The sequence below is a fragment of the Mustela putorius genome, unplaced genomic scaffold (assembly GCF_011764305.1).
Source record: "Mustela putorius furo isolate JIRA1106 unplaced genomic scaffold, ASM1176430v1.1 tig00003983_pilon_pilon_pilon, whole genome shotgun sequence".
In the NCBI taxonomy this organism is placed as follows: Eukaryota; Metazoa; Chordata; class Mammalia; order Carnivora; family Mustelidae; genus Mustela; species Mustela putorius.
Genome location: NW_025422123.1, coordinates 6,488,401 through 6,513,861, shown reverse-complemented (window position 1 = coordinate 6,513,861; position 25,461 = coordinate 6,488,401). Strand labels below are relative to the sequence as shown.

The 25,461-nt window shown below is 39.3% G+C and overlaps 1 protein-coding gene across 3 annotated transcripts in view; it reads left to right on the top strand.

Moving 5' to 3' along the window:
• Nucleotides 1-25,461, top strand: part of KIF6 (kinesin family member 6) — a 454,418-nt gene that overhangs the window by 154,162 nt on the left and 274,795 nt on the right. For all 3 annotated transcript variants that reach the window (XM_013062608.2, XM_013062612.2, XM_013062603.2), the window contains 3 exons: nucleotides 8,027-8,170; nucleotides 9,176-9,262; nucleotides 19,254-19,357. In XM_013062608.2, the coding sequence (XP_012918062.1) occupies nucleotides 8,027-8,170; nucleotides 9,176-9,262; nucleotides 19,254-19,357 (335 nt within the window). The remainder of the gene's footprint in view (nucleotides 1-8,026; nucleotides 8,171-9,175; nucleotides 9,263-19,253; nucleotides 19,358-25,461) is intronic.

Genomic DNA, 25,461 nt, shown 5'->3' with positions numbered 1-25,461 from the left:
GAGAAACCTAAGGGAGCTGTATCTGAACAAGGTGCCTGCAGTTAGGCTCTGACTAAATGAACCCCAGTAAGGCAGGACCCAGAGATTAATGGCCTGCATGTGTTCAGATGATTTTAGTGTTTCTGACAAGACTCAGCCTTCCCTAGCTGTTCTTGCTCAAATATTAAGTAGTACTTTTGCTTAACAGAGCTTTTTCTTAATTGAACATTTATAAAACCCTGATATGAAAACATAATGGACTGTATTCAAAGTGCTTTATTTCAAAGAAATATTCCTAGTTGTTTCTGATGGTAGCACTGTCTGCTTTAACTCCCATTATGCCCATCTGTTCATACAAAATTATATTCATTAGTTAAATCAGAATTTCCACCAATTGTTATCACTCAAGGAAAACATTCTGCCCCTAATCCTCTCCCTTCATTCTATACAACCTTTGCAAGCTGCTACTTCTCATTAAAACTCTTCCTCTCCCCACATCTCTTCTCTTCAAAATTCTTGCAACATCAGCCTCATGTGAGTAATCTTGGTGGCTCTATGCACTTGATTTTCTGTATAATGAATTTATGTATTTAACGAACATTTGTAAGGAGCAGTATCATGCTGAGGACTACACCAGGCACTGGAGCATAGTGCTGAGCAAAGTAGAAATGGTCCTTGCACCAAAGGTCTCAGGGGCTGGTGCAGGGATATGTGCATGGAATAAATAGTCATTAAATACTTGGCTGCTATCCAGGTGAGTTGTGCAGAGAAAGGCCAACGGGCGAGGGGAGCTTATAATGGGGGACCGGTCTTCGGCTGAGCAGGGCAAAGGGAATGAAAGTTCTCTCAGGGCTGATATTAAACAGAGACTCAAAGAACAAGTAGGAGAGAACCAGGCAGATCTGGGGTTAGAGCATGTCAGGCAGTGGGAACTGGGAGTCCTTTAAACCTTAGCTCCAGTCCAGGGGCTCAGTTCAGCCAGGGCCACAGCAATACTCACATGTCATTGACCTTTGGCTTTCTGAATGTCAACTATCTGTTTTATATGTACCCAATGCATGATTCTAGCTGCTAACTACCTACACTACTCTACAAGGGTTTTCCTAGAGGTTATAGCATAAGATAACAGAGAGAAGGGGAGAAAGATTAGCATCAGAGTTAAGAGGGACAGAAATAGGGGCATCTGGGTGGCTCAGTGGGTTAAAGCCTCTGCCTTCGGCTCAGGTCATGATCCCAGGGTCCTGGGATCGAGCTCCGCATCGGGCTCTCTGCTCGGCAGGGAGCCTGCTTCCTCCTCTCTCTCTCTCTCTCTGCCTGCTTCTCTGCCTACTTGTGATCTCTGTCTGTCAAATAAATAAAATCCTTTAAAAAACAAAACAAAACAACAACAAAAAAAGAGGGACAGAAATATGGAAAACTGCAGGTATGGACATAGATATGTGGGGTTGAGTAAATCTAGGAGTTGTGGCAAATAAGGAAATAGGTGGGTCACAGCGAAATTTTGGAATTTCACACAGAAAGAGATAAGTGAGGGAGAACCAAGGAGTACAGGGGAATAAGAGTAATAAAAAGAGGGGGCAGATACTATTAATAAAATAATAGAATTCAAGGATTTTTATACCCGGGTTTTCTTTATGCAGAACTTGATTTTGTGGCTAATGAGACTGGAAGTGTAACACACTTTAGTTTAACTGCATTCATTCATTCATTCAACAAACTGTAACTGTCTGTGAAGTGCTTGAATTATGTCAGACAATGAGGATAAATGCATCATTGAGAAATGGTGCTATCATGTTATCTAGTGAAGGAGCAACACGTATAAACAGATCCTTACATAAGGTCAGATAAATGCTGTTTCAGCAACTCATGTAAATGTTTGTAATTAATTACATCCTCTCCATCTTAGTTTCAGTATATAGATGGAAATGTCCTAAGAAATAGTTTGGTAACCTCTCTTACACTTATTAGCCCATGTTGGTTATAGAAATTCCATGCAGAACTGCCACTGTCCTTCTGGCCATCATTGTGGGCCTTACATCTGCTCGCAGCTTACAGACTTTCTGAGTTGCATGCCCCTTACTGTACTTATCAGTAAATAAATTTCTGTTTGTCAGAGTACTGTTGGTTTTGGAGTTTTCCTTGTGTATGTGGTACTCTTTCCAAAAAGTCTCCTTGAAAAAATTTTAAGCCACAATAACAGGGTGCATATCAGCCCTGGAAATTAAGTGCATGGAAGAAAAGGAAGGGGACATGCATACTTGTTCTAACCATTAGCCTCACCGAGTGCTCCTGGTGTGACCTTTGTTCTCTGTCAGCCCAAACATCAAGTGAGAAACCACTGGGAACAGTGTGTTTGCTCTCTGCCTTTACAGAAATCAGAATCCGGGTTCCCTTCAACCAGTTATCCACCATAAGCAGGATTTCTTCAGAGTTTCAGTTTCCACTTGGCTTCCACTGAATGTGTGTGTTGAGGAGAAAAACGAATGCTGCCAATGACAGTTGTAACCACTCCAAATCATTGTCAGTTTTCAGAGGATAATTTTCCATGTGCTTCTGAGCTCTTTAAAAGAAAATCTCTTCAATTCATTAAATAGTAATCTGAGTGACTGATTCTAAGAATAGTTTCTAGGTACTTGGAGATATTAAGTATAATGTGAGTTTCCATTCTTTGTTGCTTAAAGAATGTCTTCAGGAACATTTTGTTATATTTATGTATGAAATCCCAAATGGGAATAAACATTTTTTTAAAAATCCAGGTTGTGTAACTATCTCCTTAGCTTGTGACATTCAGATCATTTGGTTCTGGCCCAATTTAGAGAGCCCAAAGCATCCCCATAAAAAATAATCCACCTTTGCCTCTTTCCCGAATACTGGCCATTTCTGGGTCACTCTGAAGATCTATATCTTCTCCAAGGGGTCTAGACTTATTCTGATACTCCCAGGCTCCTTTAGAGCTGAGAAGGTGCCTTTTCAGGGCCCTCTGTTAGAGAAATGGCCCAGGACTAGCTTTATAGGGCTATAACAAGTGTCCAGAGGGATCCTAAAGAACGTAGCCTGGATACCCCTGCTATATGGAGTGCATTTTGTTTTACTATCCCAGAAACAATCTCTATTCATCTTTAAAACATTTCTCTGAGATAGGCAGGTATTCTAATCCTACTTTTACAGGTGAGGAGACAGAGACTAATAAACTTAAGAGATCTGTCTAAAATTGCACAAGTGGGGCAGCTAGATTCTGCCTCTAAGTCCTGGGTTCATTCTTTTATTATGAACTGCTTTCATTTTTCCCAATTCTAAAGACAATGCTTTCCAATCCATAATCACATTTGGAATTTTAATTATTCTCTTGAACCATTTTAGAACCATTTCTGGAAAGGGCATTGGAATTTCCTCTACAACATTCTCTGCAAGAGTAGCAGCCATGAGCCCATCCCAGCTCCAAGAGTAGACCTTGACTAGTCTCAACCAATTGGAGACTTGGCTGTAGTGATTGGTTCAGAGATGGGCCTATGACCCAAGCTGGTCCCTAGGGAAGCTCAGGGTATATATTTAATGATTAGAGAACTTTCTCACATCAGTTATAAATAAGGATATTTGGCAGCCATCCCGTGGCTGTGAAGAGAGGCAGACTTCTACAACATAGAAGGTAGAGCAGAGATATTGGTGAAAACTAAATCCTTGGTGGTAGCACTGACCTTTTGGGTTATGTGTAACCTAAAACCTTTCCTATTATAGATACATGGGCCAATAAATTTCCCTTATGATTAAATCCAGTTTGGGTTACATTTTCTGTTGCTGCAACCAATAGTAAATTAACTAACCCCATTGAATTTACTATCAGCGGGAAGCTTAATAAGCATATTCTCTTTTATGTCACCTAAGTTGTCATAAAGCTGCTGAATAGAGGAGGTATTAATATTGTTTCCTGGAGCAGGAAAAAAAAAGTGACATTTGTTTTATGAAAGAATTTCAAAGTACTTAGAGCATTGTCAGACACTTAATTATGATTCATAAGCAGTTATGCCACCCTCCCCACACATCTATCAGACCAACCTCTCTTTGGTTTGGCTTGGTATTTGGGCCTGCCTTAATTATTAGAGGTATTTCCTTTGCCCTCTTAGCTCTGAGGGTCTGGAGTTCTGCTCAGCATTCCCTGCTACCACCTTGCCACTCAGACTTGGGTCTGCCATGTTCCCTACTTCCTTTCCAATTACACTGAAACTCAGTTCCACCAAATCTCACTCCATACTGTTGACCCTTGCACTATCTTCCTAGGTGAAGCTAATTAATCTGCTCATTTATTTGTTCATTTCACATAACGGTGTCAAACACATGTTGTATTTGTCAGATTTCCTTATCATAAACCAGAAACCCTACTGTAGCTGATTTAAGCAATGTAGAGTTTATTAAACATAAAGAACCGCAAGAAAAGTTAGAAAACTGGGCTTGGATACTACACAACCTAGAGCAGAGCAAACAGGAGACAGTCCAGCCACAGCACTGAACTGCTCTTGGCAGTTCAGAACTCCGCCCTTGGCACCCAGGACAGTAAGTCCTGGATTCCAGAAGTTTGTTGCAGCTACCTCGAAGGAACCAGATGCCTTCACCACCACTCTCTCCTATATATCTGATCTTCCTTTTTGTGGCTACCACCTCTCATCACTCACCTCCCAGCCCCACACAAGGTGTCCTTTTGATGGAGCTAGGTCTCCTAAGAGAGACTAGGAAGTGTAACTTCATAGTGAATGAAACTAGAATGGGGGTTATCCTGAGAATGGAGTAAAAAGACAATGTAGTTTCTGCCCCATAGACTGGGGGCCAGACACTTCTCTAGATGGTGGCGTAGAATTGTGAATGAGAGAAACAAAATCTCTGGCCTAATGAAGCTGAAAGCCAAGTGAGGGAGCAGATTTTTTAAAAAAAGGTAAATAAGTGAATAGAATTTCAAATAGTGATAAGAACAGGAAGAAAAATGAAATCGATTAAAATCCTGGAGATAGGTTACATTTGACAAGGTGTTTAGTGAAAGCCCTTGTAAGGAGACAAGATTTGAGCAAAGATTTAAATGATGTGACATAGGAAGCTATATGAAAATCTGGGCAAGAATATTCTAGGTAAAAAGAACAAATTCAAAGGTGGTGACGTGGAGACAGTCTTGTTATGGTGGAGGAACAGTGAGGCCAATGTGGGCTGTGAAAGGAAAGCACAATAGAAGATGAGGACAGATAGGTAGACAGGGACTAGATCATGCAGGAGTTGGGTCATTATGGTGTTTCAGGAAGCTACGGGAAGGTTGTAAGCAGTGAAGTGACTTGAAGTAACTTATATTTTGTAAAGATTTCTCTGCAGAGAGTAGATCAAAGGGAGGTGAGGGGTGTGGTGGGCAAAAAGAGAAACAAGGATAAGTCAAAGCCTTGTATAGCTGTCCAAGGAAGGAGTGATGGAGGCTTGACCTGGAGTGGTGACAGAAGAAGTGGGAAAAGTGGCCCAATTCTGGGCATGCTGTTTAGGTAAAACGAATAGAAATAACTAGTGGATTAGATGTCAGAAATGAGGGGAAATAAGGATGATGTGCAGGGTTTTGACCTGAGCCAGTAGGTGGATGGTGGTGCCATCAGTAATGATGGCTAAAACCCAGAAAAGAATCAGATTCGTGTGGAGAGGGGAGAGAAGGTCAAGAATAGACATTCAAGTGGAGATTTAGGGTTGCCACAGAGAGAGCAGCTCAGGGGGAAGCTGATGGTATAAATTGGGGAGATAGCAGGATATATGTGTATATATGTATTTAAGGGGATTGGATGAGATTCCATATGGAGAGAGTATAGATAAGAATGAGAAACCCTGGAGTATTCCAATGTCTATAACTTAGGAAGAAGGAAAGGAAGCATTCATTAACTAATGTTTGAGAAAAGATGAAAACCAGGGAAATGTGATGTCCTGGTTACCAATGAATAAAGTGTTTCCAAAAGGATGCAGAGAGTACCTGTGTTGAATGCTTACTCGACTCAGAAGTCTAATAAGATGGCCATAAATACTTTGGGTACAGCAGGGGACTGCTGAAAACCTTAGGAAGAGCCATCTTGGTTTTTAGACTAGAGGACACACAGGATGGGAATGATCCAGGTGAGAGAGAGAAATTGATGCAGAAATAAAGGGGTAAAAGATACAGATGTAGTGAAAAGAAGGGCCATCTGTACCCCAATGTTCATAGCAGCAATGGCCATGGTCACCAAATGTGGAAAGAACCAAGATGCCCTTCACCAGACGAATGAATAAGGAAGATGTGGTCCATATACACTATGGAGTATTATGCCTCCATCAGAAAGGATGAATACCCCACTTTTGTAGCAACATGGATGGGACTAGAAGAGATTATGCTGAGTGAAATAAGTCAAGCAGAGAGAGTCAATTATCCTATGGTTTTACTTACTTGTGGAGCATAACAAATAACATGGAGGACATGGGGAGATGGAGAGGAGAACGGGGTTGAGGGAAATTGGAAGGGGAGGTGAACCATGAGAGACTATGGACTCTGAAAAACAACCTGAGGGTTTTGAAGGGGTGGGAGGTGGGAGGTTGGGGGAGCCAGGTGGTGGGTATTAAGGAGGGCACGGATTGCATAGAGCGCTGGGTGTGGTGCAAAAAACAATAAATACTGTTACGCTGAAAAGAAATTAAAAAAAAAAAAAAGAAGTAAAGGGGTAATTGTAGGAGCAAGGTAAGTGAGAAGAGAAGAGGGAGAGGATGAAGGGCTAACCTTAGAAGGAGCAGTTTGGTGACACAGGAAGAGCAGAGCGGGACATTTAATGATGGGACGGGAGATGGTTCTGGTCAGGCTGCTCCCTTCTAATGGAAGGGTGTGTGACAATCAAGCTAAGACTAAAGGCAGGGAGGGAAGGCTGGATGGAGGTCTGAAACAAAATGATAAAATATGAAATCCTCATTTCTGAGATTGGAGAAGTAATTTTTGAGAGAAATGATCAGTAATTTTTGGGAGAAATAAAATCTGTGGTCATGAATTTAAAGCAGGACCTGTGGTATTATGTGTTTTTGCCCCAAACAGCCTTTGAAAACAATTTTGTTTTATAAACCAGGAGGGTAGAAGAAGTTCTGTTGGTGGGGATTACACACCTGAGGGGAGGGAAGGTTAGAACAATGGTAGGTGTTAGCCGAGGTAATTTTCAAGGGTCTGGGCCTCATGATGCCTCTGAAGTCACATCTGTGGGTGCCTTGTTCCTGATGCTTGGGATGGACATCCTAGCACTGGGTTCATCTTCCCAGGGAAACCCTGAAGCCCTAGTGGCTCCCTTTGGGCAGCAGCCTTTCATCCAGCTGGTACCTTCCTATTAAATGAAGAGTAAGATGAGTGAGACTTAGTTGACCCAACATAAACTTACCCCCATCACTTAGACTGGTAGCAGCCATTCACACAGCACTGAGCTAGCTAGCTGCTTCTCAAAATTTGTGCATTTTAACTCAGTCACTCCAACTCCCTGTGAGGTAGCTGTTATCCGTTCTCTGTTTTACAGTTGAGGACACTGAGGCAGGGATGTTGAGTGACATGCCCTAGTAAGGCTAGAATTTGGACGTGGACAATGTGATACCAGATTCTTGGGTCTCCATCACTAACCCCTACTGTCTCTCATAGTTCTTTACTGCTCTGCCTCTTCTACCTTGAAGATGGGTCATAGAAATCAATTTTGGTGGGGATTTTAAAACTCTGGCATGATTTACTCTTGAGTTTTACATGAATATTCCAATGGCCAAAGACAGGATAATAATGTATCCTTTTCTATGCCAAGTTATATCCTCTCTCCAAAAATTACAGTGTTCACAGTGGTATGTTTTTGTTAAGTTTACTTCCCTCCATCTTCACCATTAGTGTACCAAATCATGTTAAAATATTTATTATGAGCCTAGGTTTTAGATGTCACCCTGCAATCAGTTATGATTTCTGTTTGAATTTTCACTGCAGTTGCATTTTAGCTGAGCGTAAGATGTGCATTTTCTGTTAATCTAATGCCATTATTTTTCTGCCACACCACAGGTGATCATTGCTCTTTCCGAAAAACACCGTGCACACATTCCCTACAGGAACTCCATGATGACCAGTGTCCTAAGGGACAGTTTGGGAGGGAACTGCATGACAACCATGATTGCAACACTCTCTTTAGAGAAAAGGAATATTGACGTATGTTGGTTCTTTCCAGAGATCTCAGTCTGAGTTTCAGTAGCCAGTGTCTGAGATGGCACTGAAGGTCCCGGGAGGGTTTCCATCTTTTCAGCCAGGTTGGGGTATGCTTTGAGATGTAAAACACAATGAGGGACCAAACCTCCAAATGAGGAAGTTTTGCTCTAGAACATCAGTTTAATTAAAATTTTATTTTGGCCTAATAAAATTGTGAAGCCTGCAGAGTTCACAGCTTTGGCTGGTTGGCCAGCATTATAATTACCCCCATTTGAGAATGGACTTCACACAGTCCAGGATGGTGGGAAGAAGGCTCAGATACAGATTTTGGGAAGCCTCCTGCTGGGTTAGTTATCTTGGCCAGAGGATATAAGAAAGGAGATCCATTAGCTGCTTTTCTGTTTAGCTCTTGATTACTAAGATGTCCCTAGACCTGTCACTGAGTTCAGTGTACAGGATACTTTATCAAGGCCTGGCTACTGACTGACTTTCCTGGGTTGCTTTAGACTCAACTTCATGTTTTATGTATTGCAGTCCAATTCTTAGGATCCAGAATTTCTCTAGAAGAGGAAAATAAGAAGTGGCAGGACATCTTCCAAAACGAGGCCAACCCCTAAGTGCATTCTAAGATGTCTTGCAAAGCCTCTTTCTGGCCTGTTACAAATGTTTATTTTGTAGTCATTCAAGTTTGTGGGTTATAATAGTATCTGCCATAATTATGATTTCTATATGGGGCTCTGGTTTCATAGATCAGTAGTTGAAAAATAACATAAGTTGCCATGTAGGACCTCATGATCTCCCACCTGTTTACCATGGATCATTTTATTAGGCCAAAATAAAATTTTAATTAAACTGATGTTCTAGAGCAAAACTTCCTCATTTGGAGGTTTGGTCCCTCATTGTGTTTTATACACATCACTCTTTAGATGTGCTTCTTTCTTCTGTGAACAAAAATGAAGGGTTATCTTTCTAAGCCATAACATTTTAAGGAGTTATTTTGCTTTACAGGAGTCAATATCTACCTGCAGATTTGCACAACGAGTGGCACTCATAAAGAATGAAGCTGTTCTTAATGAAGAAATCGATCCCAGATTGGTAAGCAACTTTGAACTTACTAGGTTGGAAGAAAAATCAAAGTGGATTAAAGATTAGCAAAACTCAAGAGGCACATCCTTCATACCAGGCAGTGTTCTAAGTATTAGAAACCTATTAATTTATTGAATTCTCACAACAAGTTTTAGAGTAGATGTCATCCCCATCCCTGCTTTACAGATGACAAAACTGAGGCCCAGAAATATTAACTAACTTGCTGAGAGTCACAGCCCCCATAAGTGGCAGAGCCGGGATTTAGGTACAGACAGTCTGACCCAAGGACCTGGCAGCTGCAGTCCCCTCAGTCCGCTCCTGAGATAGTGCAGTGAGTCCTGAGGATGCATGGGACTTGATCAGGGCCAGTTCTATTTACATGCAGGTGGTAGCCTTTCAGAAAACTTCAGTTGAAGTTTCTAGAGATAATAATAAAAATAGACCATCTTCTATAAAAGCTAACAGAGGAAAACGAAGTTCTAATGGTTATTAAGTAAAACCGTATTTTGTACAACTTCCCTGCTGCTTATTTTAGAGATTAGAAAAAAATTAATCAGTGGGGTCCCTGAGTGGCTCTGTCTGTTAAGCATCCAACTCTTGATTTCAGCTCAGGTCATGATCTTAGGGTTGAGGGATTGAGTCCTATGTTGGGCTCCATGCTCAGTGGGGAGTATGCTTGAGATTCTCTGTCTCCCTCTCCCTCTGCCCCTCCTCCTGCTCCCTCACTTTCTATCCCTCTCAAAATAAATAAACAAGTCTTTAAAAAACTTAATCATTAGTTGGGTCCATGGAAAAATAGCTAAACTTCTAGTTCTCCAACAATGAATCCTGCTTTATCAGAGTGCTTATTTATTTATTTATTTATTTATTCATTTGAGAGAGGTACAGAGATAGATATAGAGCACAAGCAGGGGGAGAGCCAGTGGAAGAGAGAGAAGCAGACTCCCCACTGAGCTGGGGGCCCGATGTGGGGCTCCATCCCAGGACCTGGGGATCACGACCTAAGCCAAAGGCAGATGCTTAACCATCTGAGTCACCCAGGCACTCCTATCAGAGTGCTTTTTTAAAGCAAAAATATTTGCAAGTTCCATGACTCAGATCCTCATTTTAAATGCAGATGTTTTTTCTCTGTTTTGTTAGTCTTCTCTAAATGAAATACAACATAAAATCAACTTATGCCAACATTGAAAATGTAGAAATAAAATATTTTAATTTTATACATTCCCAAATTAAGATTATATTACTTTCCAGATCACTCAGTTTTTAAAAATTTTCTCTAGAACATAAGCTGGTGTAGGCTTAGCAGTATGCATTATAAAAAGGGTGTGAAATCTCACCAACAGTGCTTCATTTATAAATTCCTCAAATTCCAAAATAATAATAATAATAACCTTCTAAATTCACTGTTACCCATATTAATTATTTCCTTCTGATTGTTTGCCGTGTCTCCCTGAAATCATTGTGCTGAAGTATAGAGGCAAAGGAGGTTAAAAGGATAGTGGGGTTATTTGTTTTACCCCGCTTGTCTCCGGAGCTTGAGCTGCCCAGCTGGAAATCTCTTCTGGAGAAACCAAGTGGGTGATGCAGGGTCTCTTTCCAGCACAGACCCTGCTCAGACACCTGCAACACACAGTGCCCCCACTGGAAGAAGGAGTTGGAATTCAAAGGCTTGAGTCAAATGGAAGGAAACACATAGGATGAATTTTTCTGCCATCCCCACCTCCCCAGCAAACAGCCCTGTTGCATCACAGAACAACCCGAGAAAGACAGCCATGAGTCATTAGCCTGAAGACAAAAATTAGAGCGTAATTGAAGGAAAATAAACATATTAAATGCTGGAGGGGTTTTTTTTTTTCTTTAAATTAGGCTAGAGAGACTTTGAAGTTACTTGAGGAATGTGAAGAAAGGTGAGCATTGTCATGTGTTTGATGTATGACTGCAAAATATGTAAAGAAGAGAGAAATCTGAATCAAAGCTGACAGCTGTTAATTGAATAAATATTGAGGTCTTCCATGTTAATTTTAGCCATTCTGACTGGTGTAGGGTATCTCATTATGGTTTTTATTTGTATTTGCCTGGTGCCAAGTGACACTGAGTGTTTTTTCATAGTTCTGTTGGCCATTTCTATGTCTTCTTTGGAGAAATTATTTTTCCGGTCTTCTGCCCATTTCTTGATTGGATAATTTGTTTTCTGGGTGTTGAGTTTGATAAGTCCTTTATAGATATTGGATACCAGCCCTTTATCTAATATGTCATTTGCAAATATCTTCTCCCATTCTGTGGGTTGCCTCTTAGTTTTGTTGACTATTTCCTTTGCTGTGAAGAAGCTTTTTATCTCAATGAAGTCCCAATAGTTCATTTTTCCTTTTGTTTCCCTTGCCTTTGGAGATGTGTCTAGCAAGAAGTTGCTGCAACTAAGGTCAAAGAGTTTGCTGCCTATGTTCTCCTCTAGGATTTTGATGGATTTCTGCCTCACATTTAGGTCTTTCATCCATTTTGAGTTTATCTTTGTGTATGGTGTAAGAAAACGGTCCAGTTTCTTTTGTGAGGTGATGAGCTGATGAGCACTGGATGTTATATGCAACCGATAAATTATTGAACATTATATCTGAAACTAATGATGTACTATGTGTTGGCTTATTGAATCTAAATAAGAAATAAAGTAAGATTTGTTTTATATATATATATATATATGTATATATATATATATATATATATATATATATAGAGAGAGAGAGAGAGAGAGAGAGAGAGAGATATCTTCTGGTGCAAAACAATCTATAATTGATAAGTGTTATCTCCCATTCTCTTTTATAATGGCTTCAAAAAACTGACATTACTATTCATGACTTTATGGACAGAGCTTTTCTGAAGCACAGGTGACAATTGCAAATTTGTCCTCAAAACCACCCAAAACACAATTTGGAGGGGATTCCCAATATATAGCTCTCAGAATCCAATGGCACACATGAAACCAGCCCTCTAAGATCAGGATCACCAGGATTTTGACTTGCTTTCTTTACAAATCTCAGTAAGACAAGGTGATAAAAGAATTATAAAGAGGCCAGAGTCTGTGGTGACTCAGCATGGGCCAAAATCTTCTATGGATGGCTCTCATTCCAAAGTTTCTACAGCAATTTGATGGGAGGTATGATTGTAATAATCTCAAAATCATGAAAGTTGGCTTAGTTTTGAGATTTCTGCTCAGTGACAGAAGTTAATTTGGTTGTTATATTTTACTTTGAATGCCTTAGCAGACTAGAAAATATGACATCAATATTAATTTGGGGGTGAAGGGAAGGAGATACAAATGAATAACTCACATAGTTCCTGTCTGAGAATTTTCACTGTGCAGAGCTGGATGATTCTGACCATGTTTTCGAAAAGAAGCAAATAACCAAAACCCACCCTATCCTGTGCATTTAAATGAAATTCCAGGAGAACTGACATGTTCAAAATACTCAGTGTCCCATTCTTTGGAAATTCTGGTCCTGTCAATATGTCAGAGATAATAGGAACCCTACCTATATATAAAATTTAACAAGTACTTATGAAATGTATGTCTGAGGTTGAATGAGTGAAGGGAATTCTCCAGGGCTCAGAAACCAAGCTGAGGCTGCAGTTGTCCTGGAGTAGAGGGATGAAGGGAATTGTAAGAAAGCCATCAAATATGGAGCCCTGGAACCTTGGAAGATGGGCAATGAACATATGTTCTCTGCTTCTCAATATGAAACCGGTGAAAGGGTGAACCAGAAAGGAAAAAATCTGCCAGTTGGCATAGGGAGATGCTAGGGAAGCTTATCTGCCTTAGCCTGGGCTTCAGGTGGAGCAAAAGTTGGTTTCTCTGCAAGTTTTAAATCCTAAGCCTCTGCTTCCCATGACTTCAAAGTTCAAATTTACAAACTCCCTTGGTCTAATGGACCCCAAGCCAAGAAGTTAGAAAAATAAGCACTAAAATAAATTCAAAAGAGTAGAAAGACAGAAATTAAAAAGTGTAAAAATGAGCAAAAACAAAACCCAAAGCAAAGATACAGTAGAAAGGAGTAACCAAAACTGAAGTTGACTTTTAATCTATTAATAAAATGAACAAATCTCTGGAAAGATTAATTAAGAAAGGAATAAAGAAGGCAGAAATTGACCCAGTATTTGGAATGAAAAGAAGACTTAACCATAGGTACAACAGATAGCTTAAAATAATAGTAAGGTATTTTGAATGACTTTATTGGCAGTAAATTTAAAAGCAAAAATGGACAATTTCCTTTAAAAGCAACATTGAAGCTAATGCAAGAAGAATTTATTTTATTATTTTAATTTTTAAGAAGAATTTTTAAAAACATGAATATATCTATGACTATTAAATAGATTTAGTACTAACAGAGGTACCAAAGGGAGAGAAAGACAAAGAGAAAGAGAGAAAGAGGAAGGAAAGAATGGAGGAAAGTGGGGAAGGAGGGAAAGAAGACAGGAAGAAAGGAAGGATGGAGCAGACCCCATGTTGTTTTTAAGTTTATCAAATATTGAAGGAAGAATATAAGTTTAAATCAGTCTGCCAATTCTTCTTTTAGGAACTTTGCATTATGATTATTAATACGTGGTATCATGAGCTAGTTGGGTTTATTTGGGGAATTGAAAGATAATGTGTCATTAGAAAACATTTTAGTGTATATAACAAAAGAAAAAGAGCCATGGGAAAAATAAACACCAAATTTTAGGTAATGCTAACAAGAGATTTATTTAGAGAAAGCTATACAGAGGTTCAGGCTTCAAAAGCATCTGTAATGTTTTATTTCTTATGCTACATAGTAGGTATAATGGTGTTCACTTAAGCTAAGTAGTGGGTTTACAAGGTACCCTTTATATATCTTTTTGTATATCTGAAGTAGTTTATACTAAATAAGAAGTCACATGAATGAAGGTGATTCATAACAGTCACAGTTAAAAAGAGAAAAATTATATGCTTACATCACTAGATGCAGAAGAGTTATTTTTAGCATTAAACATTCATCCATAGTTTGAAAAGACTCATCAAACTATAAATATCAGTGAACAGCCTTAAAGTGATTAAGGCTATCAACCAAAAACTACAGCAAACATTTTGAAGGTGAAATGTTAGAAGGAATAAGGTAAGAATGAACGTCTGAAGCATTATACTTGGAAGTTCTAGCTAGGAAAGAGACAATTAAAAAATAAAAGGTATGAGGATATGAAAAGGAGGAAACATTTGTCATTACTTGCAAACAATTTGATTGCTTATATTGAACACCTAAAAATATTTAATGATAAACAGAACCAAACAATGTCCATATATAAAAATTAATTGCCTTCCTATAAATGAAAAGGTAACAATTAGAAAATACAATTTGACAAAAACTTCATTAATAGTAGCAACAAAACTCCATGGGATGCAAGCATGGTTCATTCACAAATCAACCAATGTGATAGAACAAATCAATAAGAGAAGAGCGAAGAACCACATGGTCCTCTCGATGCAGAAAAAGCATTTGACAAGATACAACATCCGTTCCTGATTAAAATGATTCAAACTATAGGGTTAGAGGGAACATTCCTCAACTTCATAAATCTATCTATGAAAAACCCACAGTGAATATCATCCTCAGTGGGGAAAAGCTGACAGCCTTCCCTTTAAGATCAGAAGCATGACAAGGATGCCCACTTTCGCCACCATTACTCAATATAGTACCAGAAGTCCTAGCAACAGCAATCAGACAACAAAAAGAAATAAAAGGTGTTCAGATTGGCAATGAAGAAGTCAAACTCTCTTTCCAGAGATGACATAATACTTTATATGGAAAACCCAAAAGACTCCACCCCCAAACTGCTAGAACTCATACAGCAATTCAACAATGTGGCAGGATACAAAATCAATGTACAGAAATCAGTTGCTTTCTTATACACTAACAATGAAAATAGAGAAAGGGAAATTAGAGAATCAGTTCCATTTACTATAGCACCAAGAACCATAAGATACCTGGGAATAGCCCTAACTAAAGACGTAAAGGATCTGTATTCGAAGAAGAAATTGAAGAAGACACAAAAAGATGGAAGACCATTCCATGCTCATGGATTGGAAGAATAAACATTGTTACAGTGTCTATACCACTTAGAGCAATCTATACTTTCAAAACCATCCCGATCTAAATTCCACTGGCATTTTTCAAAGTGCTGGAACAAACAATCCTAAAATTTGTTTGAAACCAGAAGAGACCCCGAGTTCCTAGGGAAATGTTGAAAAAGATAAACAATCAGACAATCAGACAACAAAGAGAAATAAAACTTATCCAAATTGGCAATGAAGAAATCAAACTCTATCTATTCACAGATGACATGATTCTTTATATGAAAACCCAAAAGACTCCACCCCCAAACTACTAGAACTCATACAGCAATTCAGCAACGTGGCAGGATACAAAGTCAATGTGCAGAAATCAGTGGCTTTCTTATACACTAACAATGAAGATACAGAAAGGGAAATTAGAGAATCAGTTCTATTTACTATAGCACCAAGAACCATAAGATACCTAGGAATATACCTAACCAAAGAGGTAAAGGATCTGTACTCAAGGAACCACAGAACACTCATGAAAGAAATTGAAGAAGACACAAAATGATGGAAGACCATTCCATGCTCTTGGATCAGAAGAATAAACATTGTTAAAATGTCTATACTGCCTAGAGCAATCTATACTTTTAATGCCATTCCAATCAAAATTCCACCAGTATTCTTCAAAAAGCTGGAGCAAATAATCCTAAAATTTGTATGGAATCAGAAGAGACCCCGAATCGCGAAGGAAATGTTGAAAAACAAAAATAAAGCTGGGGGCATCACGTTACCTGATTTCAAGCTTTATTACAAAGCTGTGATCACCAAGACAGCATGGTACTGGCATAAAAACAGACACATAGACCAGTGGAACAGAGTAGAGAGCCCAGATATGGACCCTCAACTCTATGGTCAATTAATCTTCGACAAAACAGGAAAAATACAGTGGAAAAAAAGACAGTCTCTTCAATAAATGGTGCTGGGAAAACTGGGCAGCTATATATAGAAGAATGAAACTCAGCCATTCTCTTACACCGTACACAAAGATAAACTCAAAATGGATAAAAGACCTCAATGTGAGACAGGAATCCATCAGAATCCTAGAGGAGAACATAGGCAATAATCTCTTCGATATCAGCCACAGCAACTTCTTTCAAGATATGTCTCCAAAGGTAAAGGAAACAAAAGTGAAAATAAACTTTTGGGACTTCATCAAAATCAAAAGCTTCTGCACAGCAAAGGAAACAGTCAAAAAAACAAAGAGGCAACCCATGGAATGGGAGAAGATATTTGCAAATGACAGTACAGACAAAAGGTTGATATCCAGGATCTATAAAGAACTCCTCAAACTCAACACACACAAAACAGACAAGCATATCAAAAAAATGGGCAGAAGATATGAACAGACACTTCTCCAATGAAGACATACAAATGGCTATCAGACACATGAAAAAATGTTCATCATCACTAGCCCTCAGGGAGATTCAAATCAAAACCACATTGAGATATCACCTTACACCAGTTAGAATGGCCAAAATTAACAAGACAGGAAACAACATGTGCTGGAGGGGATGTGGAGAAAGGGGAACCCTCTTACACTGTTGGTGGGAGTGCAAGTTGGTGCAGCCTCTTTGGAAAACAGTGTGGAGGTTTCTCAAGAAATTAAAAATAGAACTTCCCTATGACCCTGCCATTGCCCACCTGGGTATTTACCCCAAACATACAGATGTAGTGAAAAGAAGGGCCATCTGTACCCCAATGGCCACGGTCACCAAACTATGGAAAGAACCAAGATGCCCTTCAATGGACGAATGGATAAAGAAGATATGGCCCATATATACAATGGAGTATTATGTCTTCATCAGAAAGGATGAATATCCAACTTATATCAATATGGATGTGACTGGAAGAGATTATGCTGAGTGAAATATGTCAAGCAGAGAGAGTCAATTATCATATGGTTTCACTTACTTGTAGAGCATAAGGAATAACATGGAGGATATGGGAAGATGGAGAGGAAAAGTGAGTTGGGAGAAATTGGGGGTGAAACAAACTATGAGAGACTGTGGAGTCTGAGAAACAAACTGAGGGCATCTATTGCCTGGAGCACTGGGTGTGGTGCATAAACAATGAATTTTGGAATATTGAATAGAAATAAAATGAAAAAAAAGCAACAAAAACTAACAATCTAGGGAAAAATCTGATTAAACATATTTTTATAGAGAACATGGTAAATCTTTATTGAAAGAAATCAGTGGAAATCATATTATGTTTGTGGATGAGATGATTCAATGTTATTAATTTGATAAGTCTTACCAAATGACTCTTTTTTAAAAAAGATTTTATTTGCCGTTCCAATACCCACAAGCTCTGCGACACTCAGACACTAAAATCAACAAGTCAGGAAATGACAGATGCTGGCGAGGATGCGGAGAAAGGGGAACCCTCCTACACTGTTGGTGGGAATGCAAGCTGGTGCAGCCACTCTGGAAAACAGCATGGAGGTTCCTCAAAATGTTGAAAATAGAACTTCCCTATGACCCAGCAATTGCACTATTGGGTATTTACCCTAAAGATACAAATGTAGTGATCCAAAGGGGCACATGCACCCGAATGTTTATAGCAGCAATGTCCACAATAGCCAAACTATGGAAAGAACCTAGATGTCCATCAACAGATGAATGGATCAAGAAGATGTGGTATATATACACAATGGAATACTATGCAGCCATCAAAAGAAATGAAATCTTGCCATTTGCAACAACGTGGATGGAACTAGAGCGTATCATGCTTAGCGAAATAAGTCAAGCAGAGAAAGACAACTATCATATGATCTCCCTGATATGAGGAAGTGGTGATACAACATGGAGGCTTAAGTGGGTAGAAGAAGAATAAATGAAACAAGATGGGATTGGGAGGGAGACAAACCATAAGTGACTCTTAATCTCACAACAAACTGAGGGTTGCCGGGGGGAGGGGGTTTGGGAGAAGGGGGTGGGATTATGGACATTGGGGAGGGTATGTGATTTGGTGAGTGCTGTGAAGTGTGTAAACCTGGTGATTCACAGACCTGTACCCCTGGGGATAAAAATATATGTTTATAAAAAATAAAAAATTATAAAAAAAAAAAAAATACTACATACATAGTGAAGTAAATGTGGGGAAACAGGAACTTGTACACATTGCTTATGCAGAATGTAGGTTTATAAAATGGCTCTGAAGAGCAGTTTAACAATATATACTAAAGAGAAGATGCACATACTCTACAACCACACAATTTTATTTCTAAGCACCTCCTATAGAGAAACTCACATATGTGCCCAGAGATTTATAGTGTTAACAGCAACACTGTTTGTAATAGCAAGAGGAAGGAATCCTAAATGTCCATCGACAGGAGACATGGATAAATTGTGATATATTCCTTCACTGAAGTAGTATATTTCCATGCAAATTAATGAACTAGAGCCACATGAAGCAGGATACATAATCCCAAAAACCTAATGTGAGGAAGAAAAAAGCAAGTTACCATTCCACGCAGCATGGTAACATTTACATAGAGTTTAAAGCATGCAGAATGATACCGTATATTATTTATAGTTTAATCCATAAAGATGGAGTAAACATATGAAAACATGCAGGGAAATGCTCCCGATGAAATGCAGTACAGTGATCACCTCAAGAGACAGAAAAGAAATAGGAATGAGGGGCTCCAGTTACATAAGCACTGCCTTATTTGTTAAAATGAATTCTAGAATGATTTTGACAAAACATTAAGAATTAACGAAGGCTGGTGGTAGGTACGGGGTGGCTTTTGTATCATTCTCTGTACGTTTTCGCATCCTCTAAATTGCTCGTAATTTTCAAAGATGTTATGTTCTCTGTCACCAAGTTCCCTTTAATGAGGAGTTGACATTTATTCTCCCGCCTTGCCATTTGTAGATGATTATACGCCTACAAAAAGAAATCCAGGAACTGAAGGATGAACTGGCTGTGGTCACTGGGGAGCAGAGGACAGAGGCGCTCACAGACGCGGAGCTCCTTCAGTAAGCCTGCAGACTTGTTTTTGGGTCTTTAAGTGTGAAAGTTTGTGTTAACTTCTTTGTTGGCCCCAGTGTTACGAATTCACCTCAAAGCATTAAGGTCTCCTGGGAGAGTCTGAAATTGCATGTAGGCGCCAGTTAAGAGTGGCAGCTTTCCACGAAAAGCTGGCAAAGGCTGGCAGTGTTTTTGCCGCCTCAGCTTTGAGGGAGTAAAGAACGGAGCCCATAAAGGATGGGAATAGCCTTCTCATGCCAACTGAAGAGAAGGGCTTGTATAATAGTCATGCAATTTTAAAACATACACACCAAACACTCCTAAGCTGTGGATCTCAGATCTAAAAGGAATTCAAGAAACATCCTTTGTATTAAAAAGCATCTTGCTGCAAACACCAATTTATCCCATGCCAATGTAGCTCTCTCCTTTAATAAATAGATGGCCCATATATTCAAGTTCAAACACTGGAAATGGGAATGAAAGCAGGGATTCAGGGCCTTTCATATCTGCAGCCATGTGGCATATTGGGGGCATGGTGTGGCTCTCGTTTTTTCTCTGATCATGAGCCACGCTGCTGGGTTTTCTTGTTTCTGTGCAACTCACAAAGCATTTATGGAGTGATAATAATGGGCTGGGCCTAAAAGCCAGTGATATTCTCAATTTCCAAATGAGAAATAGAGCTACACAAGATTTTTTCTAAGGGTTTGGTATCATTTCACCTAATCCTCTCCTAACAGAGAAAATGGTAAATAGTAGAGATGATGAAAGTGTTTTCTTTAAACTATTTCATGGCTGTGCCCCTTTAGGCCAGAGGTAGGCCTAAAGCTTGAGGAGCTCTAAGCAAGGTTTCTGCTATAATCAAAGATTTCACTCCTCTAGGATACCATTTTGTAATTCTAGAACACTGTGTTTAATAACAGGAGAGGCTCCTAAGACTTTCCTTGCAAATTCGCTTTATCGCATATATGCAATTCAAGTAAACTACTTGCCCAAAGTCACATTTTGAAGAATTCCCTGTCACTCCTTGAAATAACTTGGGATAGCTTAGATATGGAGAAACTTCTCCAGGTTGAGTATTCCTTCACTCTGATGCTCCCTTCCCCTCAAAGAAAGGAATTATCAATTATCATCTTTGAAGATGTCTCCTCAGAACTGTGAGCTTCAAGTCAGGGTTCAGCCAGGAAAACAAAAGCATCCTAGGCCTCTCAGCAAAACTTAAACATAGGAGATGTTGTAAGGAGGTGGTATTATAGGAAATAACACAGCACCCCAGAGATCAGGAACAGCAGTGAGCCCTATACTCCTGGGACTGGGGAGAGGATGGTAGAAGCTTATGTCAGTAAGGTCTAAGACTAGAGCCGACCAGTGGAGCGAGCTCATGATGAGTGCTGGGGCCAGGGAAGAGCGACACGTGTTATCAGAGGCGTCATCCTGGCAGGGAGCCTGAGCTGCTCTCTCATATCACTTCCCATCATCCACCCGTCAGCCTATTGGCTGAACTGGCCCAGAAACCAGGTGTTAGGAGAGTCAGGGAAGGTAGTTTCCTGTGATGCAGGGTCAAAGAGGGGAAAAATAGAAGTTGGATCCAAGAGCAAAAAGGAAAATGGCCAACATGTCAAATAAATACCAGAGTTTTCTCCAATTCCAATATATCCTATCTGTTGTGCAGGAGGCTCCAGGTAAGGTTAAGATTATGCATGTGCTAGTTTCAAGATGTCCGGTCCCTCCACTGTGCCAAATCTGAAGAATTTTAGAACTGATACAAAGAGACATCTGAATCTCTAGCTATACCGAGGAATTATACATAAATCTCTCAAGGGACTAGGGGCTTCAAGGAATTCCTAGCAGATTGAAGGGTGGGGCCGACCCAGAGCCACCATGGAAAACCTACATCACTCTGCGTGCTGGCACCCTGGAGTGGGAGAAGTGTGGCAATAGCCTGGTACACTTGAGTTTGGTACAGCCCTAGTGGTGGGAGCAATTTGTCCTGTGGATCCCTGTACGTTCCTTCTTCCCTTCTCCATCCAGTGTTTACGTCAGAGTTTAGGATGGAGAAACAGGGAAAGGCTCCAGGTAGCTGATGATATCCAGAATAATTTGGGGGCCTAAAAAGCTCTGAAGTGAGCAGTTGTCCTCAGCTCTGCCTGTCCCCCGTTCCCACTGAAAGTGGCAAGGAGCACAAGCACCCACCGCTGCTTAGCCCCTCCTCCAGGACCAGCTGCCTTCGCAGAGAGTCTAGAAAAGATGAGCTCACAGTCGGAAACAACCAGAAATAGAAGGACTGCTGACTTGGAGAAAGACCAGAACAAGGAGTCTAGTCTAAGCTTGGAGGGCTTCAGAACCAAACATGATAGGAAGAGTGATTAATACCTTTGGAGATGTAAAAGAAGGCATTACATCCATGAAACAACAGGATCTTTATTTTTATAAAACAGACTCAAGAGGAAATCTGAAAAATGAAGAAATGTAATTGTTACCATTAAGAACTTAAAGGATGGCTCAGGGGCAGCATGAAAAAACAGAGGGACAAATTAGTCAGCTAGGACTACTTAGCAAGGCTAAGGAATTCTTCCATAATATAAGATGAAAGGGTAAAGAGAAAGTTGAAAAGAAAAGAATCTTGAAGAATAGCTCTAGCTTTACCAACATCTAACAAAGAGACGTTTTTTAAAGGAGAAATAGAGGTAACACAGAGGAGCCAATGGTTAAATAAATATTCTCTTAAGAATTTCTTAGAACTAAGAAAAAAAAAAAAGACTTAATAATGAAAAGGTTACCATGTACTAAGCTGTATAATAATGTAGAAAAATTTTAAGACCTCAAAGTATAGGAAAGAATCCTAAAAGTTATCAAAGAAGAAAAATATCATTTACAATGAAGAATCTGATTTAGAGCAAACTTCTCATCAGCCTCTCTGGGAGACAGGAACCTCTGGACCTCTGGTGCCAAAAAACAAAACAGGACTTTGAATGGAGATTTCTGTATCTACCCAAATTAGCATTCAAATGCAAATGCGAAACAATGCCTTTTTCAGACATACCAGCTTTGAGAAAGTTAACCACCCCAGTCCCTTTCTAGAAGAGATTACAACAGACTACATTTTCACAAAAAGAAAAATGCTACAAAGTATAAAAAACAATGAGCAGATGTTATTTCTTTACAATACTTAATATTGTATTATATTTACATTGTCTCTTTTACTGACTTGCCACTTCCCACATACACAGATGTTGTTGTTTAAAAATTATTGACAACAATCAAATTTGCCAGTCACAGAAGTTTGGGAGGGTAGACTGGAGAGAAATAAAAATGGGACAACTGTTTTAAAATATTGACAGACTCTTGGATGTAGTTGGTTTCCTTTGATCCACAGGTAGCAATACATATACACATGTCAATTGAACAGATTCTCTATATACAGTGTGTAGTGTTGTCTTTAGTTTTTCTGGGCAGTTGGTTCATTCATTCATTCAACATTTATTATTCATCTAGTGTTTATAAAACTCCACCCTAGGCCTTGAGAGATGAACACAAGATGAACAAAACCTAGAGCTGGCTCTCAAAGGGTTCACAATTTACTGGCACTGACAGACACAGCACAAGTAATCACAATGCAAAATGTAAGTGTTATGAGAACAGATAAATAAAACACGAGTTTGGGAAGATAGTACGGATTAATTTTGAGTTCAGGATCCTCATGTAAAATTAGTTTGTGTGCTTCCGCCGTTCCCAGTGAAATGACTTCTCTGCTGACAAGCTAAGTATACCATATAGCATTACATCTTATTAATGACTTTTGATGAGCAGCGAGAGAGAACAAATGTGGCAAAAGGTTATACCTACTCTGCCAAAGCAAAGCACAGGGGTTCACAACCATCTGGTGCTCCACCTTGGGTGCTTGTTCATACTGATAGTAAAGATTTTTCAGATAATGTGGGGTTTTGTTATGGTTTTCATTCTATTGTTGTTACAGTTATGTTTTGCCAGAATCCACTGGATTGAATATTGGCACAACTTAAAATTCATCAGACTTTAGAGTTCTGTATCATCATAAAATCAAAGAGAGAAATTAAAATTTGCCTGACATGTGGCACTGCTATTTAATATCATTAGTCTGTGCTTCTTTGTCTTCTGGGGACGCTGGACATTAATTCAGGAGTATGAATTCGATCTAGCCTCTCATTGTGCCTGGACTCCATGGATGGTGAGGGTAGGAGGTGGATAGTGCTGTTGGAGAGAAGAGTCCCATGACTTGGCAGGACAGAATGGCAGAAATGTAGTGGCTTTGGTCTACTCTCTCTGTCCTGCTGTCCTGCTGTTCCCAGGCTTTATGCTGATCGCATGACATTCCTATCAGAGATTCTATGAAGGATATTAGAAAGCAGATATTTAATACATAACCTATTCTATATTCTATGTTATGTGCACTGAACACTTTGGAGATGTCTGTGAATATCTAGCCCTATCAGATTTTTTGAACTGTTTCCTAACATTCTGGCTCTTAATGTAAATATTTGTTGCATTGACTCGGATGCTTCAACTGAAGAGGCTTACAGATGTCAGCCTCCAGTTATTCTGATATTTTTAGTTTACATCTTTTTTTTTTTTTGGCCTGTGTAAATTTGAGAAGAGACAGCTGGATGAAGGCTGGATAGCCAAGTTAATGTTTATACAGAGCTTCTTGGGTGAAGATTTGATTCTGATTGATTCTCTAAACACATACCTCTTTTTTTCTCTGGTTTAAAAAAATAATAATAAGCCTGTAGATCTCTGGTTAAGATGGAAGTATTATATCCTGGCCCAAGTCTAAATAGTAGAATATTTTCTGCATAGCAACATTTTACCTTTGAGATGGAATTGAACTGGATCTTATGGGCTCAACTCTGCCCAAAGTAAACTTCTGGATCCTTTTGTTGTTTTTTTTTTCTGTTTTCCTGTCAGCCTTATTGAGACATAATTGACATATAACATTGTGTAAGTTTAAGGTGTACAGTGTGATGAATTAATATATGTATATATTGTGAAATGATTACCACAATATGGTTAGTTACACATCTATCACCTCATGTGTGTTTGTGTGTGTGTCTGTGTGTTAAGCACCTAAAGATCTACTCTCTTAGCAACTTTCAAGTACACAGTATAGTATTGTTAACTATAGTCACCATGCTATATACTAGATTCCAGAACTTACTCATCATATAACTTGAAGTTTTTGCCTTTTCGACCAACATCTCCCCCGTTTTCTCTTCCTCCCAGTTCCTGGCAAACACCAGTCTAGTCTCCATTTCTCTGGGTCCAGCTTTTTATTTTTCACACATACGTGACTTTATATAGTATTGGTCTTCCCCTGGCTTGTTTCTCTTAGTTATTTTTTGCAAGTCAGTCCTTCATCCTGAATTTATTGAGCACCTACTCGATGCTAATCATTTTAATAGGTACTTTTGGCTTTTCAGGAATATAGGGCATGTAAAAAAATTCTAAGCAGTGACAGTTTTATCAGGGACATAGTGTATATAAACAAATGCACACAGTTACACACACACATGCACATATAAAACAGGGAATAAGATAGCATATTAGTGAAAAGAATAAATGGGCACTAAGAACTGTAAAACCTTAATTATAGTTCTAATTCTACTTGTATTAGGTTTTTAATGACTCTCTAGATTTGGGTTTCCTTGTATATAAAGTAAGAGAAGTGGACTAAATGCTATCTGGGCCTCTTTCAGCTCCATGTTTTTAAATGTCATATCAACTTATTACACATGGTTTAATATGTTATTTATTCATTATCTATGATAATGAAAAGCTCAATCAGGTAGGAATTCAGAAATGGGGAAGTCATTACAAGTATCACCACTGAGGAAGCTAAATAAGCCTTAAAGGACGTCAAGAGGAAGAAGGTACCTCACTAAGAGAAAGAGGAGAGACCACATAAAGGAAGGTGCTGAGAGGGAAAGAGCATAGTGTCTGTGAGTGCATGCATGTGCGTGTGCACGTGTGTGCATGTGTTGGGGGGCAGGGGACAGTGGCAAGAATCCAGAATGGAGGCTTGCGTGTAAGAGGCACTGCCTAATGAGGATCTGGATGAAACTGGCCTGGCAGGAGCCAA